A 7,367-nucleotide genomic window follows, 5' to 3' on the forward strand; every position below is an offset into this window, starting at 1 on the left:
TAACTCGGCAGATATACAACATATCTGCGCCAAACTTCCCGTGTTTGTTGAGAGTCATACCCTGAAGGTTCTTGTAGGGGTCATTTGCATCAACTCTACAGTGCCAACTAGTGGCGACAGAAAGAAGTTTTAAAAAAGGCCTTTCCTATTGGGTTTTTTCAACATAGAGCAAGGAAATTTGGGGAGTAGATACCTTATGCAAAACTGCTCCAAAAAGTCTCTTGCACCCATATTCCAAATCCAACAGGAAATCGGGTATTTTGGATCGAATGTGAAATTTTCATGGGTTCACAGTAGGAGTTTACATTTGGAGGCTTGAATATTCACAAAAACTCGTAAAAATTTGCACATACATGCGGCTTTAGATAACGTTCGATAATCTTGCAATGTTACGAAAAAAATGTAGCAAAATGCCTCAGTGGCGCCCCCTTGAATTTTTCAAAAAGGCGTTTCCTATTAGGTTTTTTTAACAGAGAGTGATGAAATTTGGGGAGTCGATACCTTGTGCAAAACTGCTCCAAAAAGTCTCTTGCACCCGTATTCCAAATCCAACAGGAAATCGGGTATTTTGGATTGAATGTGAACTTTTTATCGATTTACAGTGTGCACATTTTACACCTTGGCACCTAGGGAATTAGTTTGATCATTCTCAAAATTGGTGAGACTGTTCATGAGGCATATGAAATCTTAAGTTATAAAAATGGTGTGTTTTCATTCATGGGCCTGACCTGGGCGGGGCGCCAAATTCTTCCATTTTTTCGCCAAAACACCGAATTCGGAAAATGACTGATAACTCCCTCATACAACGTTCAATCTATTTTAAATCTGGCATGTGTGTGAGGTATACCAGCCTGAGCAGGACTGGATTGAAAATTTACCATTTGTGCCTGGCGCCTCCTAGTGGGAACAGGAAATGCCCTTTTTTACGGGACACACTCCTCCTCTAAAGGGAAAAAATCAATCTACCTCAAACCTGCATAAGGGAAACCTTAAGACCTGTCTTCAGGTGCCTGATGAAAAATATTGAAGTTTCGTTGAAGCGGAGGGGTCCAAACAGGAAAGTGAAAATGACTGTCAACAATTTTTCTCTCCAAAAACTTTAAACAGTCATAACTCGGCAGATATACAAGATATCTGCGCCAAACTTCCCGTGCTTGTTGAGAGTCATACCCTGAAGGGCCTTGTAGGGGTCATTTGCATCAACCCTACAGCGCCAACTAGTGGCGATAGAAAGTCACTCGTTTTTCCAAAACATGTCCAGTTCTTTTCATGTTGGTCATTGTAGTTTCAAGACCTATTAAAATACTTTTTTACGGCCCATGTCCACGTGTCTCTGTCTGTTGCCGTGACGACCCTTTGTTCGCCATTTAAAGGAAATATTTTTTTTCAGAGACTCAGGGAGCTTATAGAGCCACAATAGTTGGCACACTTGGTCGAATTGGCCCAGTTAGAAGATTAATTTTGGTTTTGAATAAGGGCTTGGCTGCACAGCTCAGTAGTGGCTCCTTTTTTGTAGTACTCTCTCCAATAGGGGTTTTTATCTCTTGGGTGTGGGAATGTAAATAGGCGACTTTCGAGCATGTTAGGTTCTAATGAGATGATTAGAGAGGAGGATCTGCCACCACCCTGACCTGCACACAGTCCGAGTTGCGTGACGTCCGAGTTGCGCCAGATTGCGAGGGCCCGTTCAGTCCTGCTTGCAGGCCTAGTTGCTTTTGTTGCTTGTTTTGTGAAATATCGACAGTGTTGTCCTGCTCGTCACTTTTCAACTCGGGTTCAAGTTGGAAGGGCAGAACGGACGACATGTTTTTGTAGCTAACGAGTGACACTGTGGAAGTATGCCAGTGCTGCCCAGTGACGTCACCGCATTGCATAGTCAACAACAATCGCGACCTACTCGTAAAACTAATTTTTCAAATTTTATTAAAACAAAAGGAGGGGTTTAACTATCAAATTATTGTAACTCATACGAACATTTACCTTTTACATTTAACAAGTCTTTCTGTCCGTGCTTCCCTTTTTGAAAAATGAGCTCATAATTTGACATCTAGCTTTGACAATGACGCTGACAGAGTTAATTGGGAGTCTATTTCTTTATTTCTAGCAGAAGTCTGAGATATTGTGCTACTGAGTTGCTCATATTTCCTTTCGCCTTGACAAAAAACAGCCCGAAGAATAATTCCGCCACCACCATGCTTCACTTGTGGGAATCGTGTTCTTTTATTGATGATGATTTTGTTTTTGCCCCCAAAATACCATTTCGAACCAAAACCATTTTCCCACATGCATTTTTAGTGATTTTTAATTGAATTCAACAGACTAGTAAGTCACTTGCAGCCATCCCAGTTCAAATGGATTTGACATCTCTCGTAATCAATGGCAAACAATACGTTAATGTGCTTTATGTGCACTTCTCTCCTCATTGACTGATACCCTCAGTCAGAAATATCACTAGCATGTGTCATCCAGGCCAAGGAGATCTATGATGTAATCCTAGGCCCCACTGTCAGGGTGTTTCTATGTAGTAAACAGAGCTGAAATCCTCGTGCCCCGTCCTGTTCCTTGGGTGCGTATGTGTGCGTCTGCTAAAGCTGGCATAGACGGCGGAGTGAGCTCATCCTTGGCAGGCGTTAAATGTGCTCCCTTTCCCCCCCCCCCGTCTCTGGATGGTTGAAGTGGAAGAGGAGGGAGAAAAAGTCAGCTCTTAAAGAAATATTGTGTAACTTGGAGCAGATAGCGATATTGCCATGGAGGGGGGGTGATGTCATGCTGCAAACATGATCCCGCCCCCTCCCCTCCTGCTCTCGGGAGCTCTTGCACTCATTTTCTCCTTTGTCAAGTGCAGGAAAAAAAGCTGAAATAAGAGTAGGGTTGGCAGTGAATGATCATGTTTCACTGCCATTGACGGTAATGGACGTCTAATCCAATTGAACTGGGAGAGGGTGGCTTACAAGTTAAATTTAAGTCAATGTTAGCAACAAGTTTGTGATGCCATAGAATTACAGGGAAATAACATTTCTTCCTCAGACGTACCCTTAGTTTCCAACCAATTTTCCCCATATTAATTGCATTATACTCGTCTAACTTTGTTTTACTATTCAAATAATATAAAAATGATTAATCAACTAACAAACTATCATATAACAACTATATTAGGGATGTCCCGATCATATATTTTTGTCCGAGTCACCTCATTTTGAGACTCTACCGATCCTGAGTCCCGATCCGATACTGAAAATTTGTTAGTTTTTTTAAAACAAATTTTCCAAACTTGTTACTGTCCCACCATGCCGCCTTCATAATGTGAATTATTTTTAAACAAGAATAACGTAGAAAAAGTATTTTCTTTAAAAAATGCTTAATTGAGTGAGTCGACTCACATTTTAACGCTCACGCTGCAGAAAGCAGCCTCTCACTTACACAATGAGTTGCCACAGCAAATTTATGCAAGTTTAAAGATGATTGACAGATTTGTACCTTTGACCGTAGAGCTTGAAACCTGTCAATTATCGTTAACTTTAAGTACAAAACTCAAGCTGGACATTTTGGCCGCACTGCTAAGCAGGACGGAGGGTGAGAGGCTGTGGTGCTGTATGATTTTTTTTCTCCCGCTTATCAGAGATCGGGTCGCGGAAGGAGCAGCTTCAGCAGGGAAGCCCAGACTTCAGTCTCCCTAGCCACTTCATCCAGCTCTTCTTGGGGGATCCCAAGGCGTTCCCAGGCCAGCTGGGAGACATAATCTCCCCAGCATGGCATGGGGCGGCTCCACGGCCTACTCCCAGTGGAACGTGCCTGAAACACCTCACCTGGGAGGCACCCCCAAGGCATCCTGATCAGATGCCCAAGCCACCTCATCTGGCTTCTCTCGATGCCCTATCCGGGTCAGGAATGAGGTCCCTCCCCAAGTGGAGGAGTTCAAGTATCTCGGGGTCTTGTTCACGAGTGACGGAAAGAACGGGAGATCAACAGGCAGATCGGTGCCACGTCTGCAGTGATGTTGACGCTGCACCGGTCCGTCGCGGTGAAGAGGGAGCTGAGCCGAAAGGCGAAGCTCTCTGTTTACCGGTCGATCTACGTTCCTACCCTCACCTATGGTCACGAGCTGTAGGTCGTGACCGAAAGAACAAGATCCCGGATACAATCAGCCGAAATAAGTTTCCTCCGTAGGGTGTCCGGGCTCTCCCTTAGAGATAAGGTGAGAAGCTCAGTCATCAGGGTGGGGCTCGGAGCAGAGCCTCTGCTCCTCCGCTGTATGATAATGAAGCAGAAAAACATAAATATATTTTTTAAAATTAAAAACCCAATCCTTTTCACCCGATTCTGATCTTCGGAAAATTGTCGCAATCGGCCCGGTTTCAGATCACGTGATTGGGACATCCCTAAACTATATTGATAACTGATTGTTTCGAGACCTTTTTTTTTAATCTAAAAATGATGCAAATCCTCTTCTTTTAACCTACAAACAATAAATATTCTCTGATTTCTCTAGTCCCTGATGAACAGCTTGATTTCCTTTGTAATCAATGAAAATAAGAAATTTTTTAAAGCAGTTACATAGATACATGACATTCATTGTCAATCATTTCTCACTACGTAATTTACAGTACCGTACATTTCCAATGCACATTTACAGGTTAAGCGCAGAGTAAAATAACACTAATTGCAATAAAATGATATTATATATGTAATGAGCCGGGTAGTCAAATAATCACAAAAATAATCAGTGATTAGACTTATCTTAAAATAATAATTTCTAAATGAAGTGTTGTGCTTTCATTTAGAGGTCCAAACAAATGATGGGCCAACACTACCAACACCAGCATCCAGTCATGCCACCTGTAAACAATCCAACAAGTTCATTGATGGAGATCATGTCACAGCGCCACCAGGCACCTCCACTCCAACACCCCCATCACCATCACAATCATCATCATCATCATCATCACCCTCAGCTCACCGCTCCACCCCTTGGCTACCAACAGCGATGTCATCCCTCCCATCCGCAGCACCTTGGCAGCCACCCCCACCCGTCCAGGAACGCACCAGCTCACCAATCGCCCCCCGCTCACCTCCCCCGAAGTTCCCCTCCTGCCCCCCCATTGACTGTACCTGCACAGGTATGACGCCTCTTCATCACCTGTCAGCATCTTGACGTCCTCATTGTAAGATCACTGTTCTGCTGACAGATATCGCCGCAAATGCACGCCTGTCAATCGCCGCATTCCCAGCACGCATTGCAGGTGAGTGGAAACTGCGGCCGGCGGAGGAGGACGGCCGAGCAGGACCCTGACGAGCGCCGGCAGAAGTTTTTGGAGCGCAACCGGGCAGCCGCCACCCGCTGTAGACAGAAGAGAAAATTGTGGGTGTCGTCTCTGGAGAAGAAAGCAGAAGAGCTCACGCACACGAACCTTCAGCTACAGGTGGCGTTCCTTGTTTTCTATCAGCAAATTACACGCTGTATGTACATGTTTTGAATTTAAAGATGTATTTTACTCCTACCCAGAATGAGGTGACGTCATTGAGGTCGGAGGTTGGTCAGCTGAAGCAAATTCTGCTCACACATAAGGACTGTCCTGTCACAGCCCGACAGAGAGAAGCGCAGGGGTACAATAGTGAGTAACACACTCAATATAAACAAAATAATATATACCGTATTGGCCCGACCACCAAATTAATTAAAAAAATACAAATTAATTTTTATACAGAAAATAATTACAGTACATCTGAAAGAAATGATTATAATAATATATTTGAGAGAAAAAGCATGTTATTTTTGCCTCATTCCAATCTTGATATCTGAACATTTAAATATGTACCGTATTTTTCGGACTATAAGTCGCACCGGAGTATAAGTCGCATTTCTGGGGGAAATTTACCTGATAATATCCAACACATAGAACAGATATGTCATCTTGAAAGGCAATTTAAAATAAAAATACAATAAATAACAACATGCTGAGTAAGTGTACAGTATGATAATATTACATGATGCATGAACAACGAAATGCGAATGTGGCCGGTACGTTAACGTAACATACAGTAGCTATTAAAAGTTATTCAGATAACTATAGCATTAAGAACACGCTAACAAGTTTACCAAACCATCAGTGTCTCTCCAAAACACCAAAATAACAAGTAAAATTATATCATAATTAGGGTTGTTCCGATCATGTTTTTTTGCTCCCGATTCGATCCCGATCGTTTTAGTTTGAGTATCTGCCGATCCGGATATTTCCCGATCCGATTGCTTTTTTTTTTTTTTTTTTGCTCTCGATTCAATTCCAATCATTCCCGATAATTTTTCCCGATCATATACATTTTGGCAATGCATTAAGAAAAAAATGAATAAAACTCGGACGAATATATACATTCAACATACAGTACATAAGTACTGTATTTGTTTATTATGACAATAAATCCTCAAGATGGCATTTACATTATTAACATTCTTTCTGTGAGAGGGATCCACGATTAGAAAGACTTGTGACTTTGTATAATATGACTAAATATTGCCATCTAGTGTATTTGTTGAGCTTTAAGTAAATGATACTGAAGGCCATGCCCAAATGCATGATGGGAAGTGGAACCATGACTCTGCGTAGTGCTACCAATTGATATATCTTCTCTGCGTTGGGAAATAATATAAGGTGTTAAGAAAAAGATCAATTGCTACCTTGCTTCCCCACATTGCTTCCCATGATATTTCTAATCAAAGGGAGAGGGATAGTAAGGCAAAAAAATATCGGCCATGCCTTTTTTAAATATATATATATATATATATATATATATATATATATATTTTTTTTTTTTTTTTAATTAAATCGTTTTCTAATTGTATGTAACGTTACAGACATAATATGTTACAACCATCCAGAGTCTTTAGTTTAGACTTAAGGTAGGGTTATCAAATTTATCCCGATAACGGCGGTAATTAATTTTTTAAAAAATGCATCACGTTACAATATTTAACGCAATTAATGCATGCGCTGCACGACCCACTCGCGCATTGTTGCGTTCAACCTGTAATGGCGCCGTTTTACCTATATAGAAAGATAAAAGGCAGCGTTAAATGAGTAGAGTGAATTTTGGCAGCCTTTGGTGCCTTTTTTTTTTTATTGGCTAAAGATTTTCAATCCCTCTCCCTACAATTAGAAATATCATGGGAAGCAATGTGGGGAAGCAAGGTAGCAATTGATCTTTTTCTTAACACCTTATGTTATTTCCCAACGCAGAGAAGATATATTAATTGGTAGCACTACACACAGTCATGGTTCCACTTCCCATCATGCATGGCTACAGAATCATTTACTGAAAGCTCAACAAATACACTAGACGGCAATATTTAATCACAATATAAAAAGTCACAA

At 41.5% G+C, this 7,367-nt stretch overlaps 1 protein-coding gene across 3 annotated transcripts in view; it reads left to right on the forward strand.

Annotated features, from left to right (window-relative positions):
• The window catches only part of LOC130910584 (cyclic AMP-responsive element-binding protein 5-like), a 30,080-nt gene that overhangs the window by 20,255 nt on the left and 2,458 nt on the right, over positions 1-7,367 (forward strand). For all 3 annotated transcript variants that reach the window (XM_057828013.1, XM_057828011.1, XM_057828012.1), the window contains 3 exons: positions 4,782-5,117; positions 5,187-5,420; positions 5,504-5,612. In XM_057828013.1, coding sequence (XP_057683996.1) covers positions 4,782-5,117; positions 5,187-5,420; positions 5,504-5,612 — 679 coding nt within the window. The remainder of the gene's footprint in view (positions 1-4,781; positions 5,118-5,186; positions 5,421-5,503; positions 5,613-7,367) is intronic.

Source organism: Corythoichthys intestinalis, chromosome 22 (assembly GCF_030265065.1).
Source record: "Corythoichthys intestinalis isolate RoL2023-P3 chromosome 22, ASM3026506v1, whole genome shotgun sequence".
NCBI classification, from domain to species: Eukaryota; Metazoa; Chordata; class Actinopteri; order Syngnathiformes; family Syngnathidae; genus Corythoichthys; species Corythoichthys intestinalis.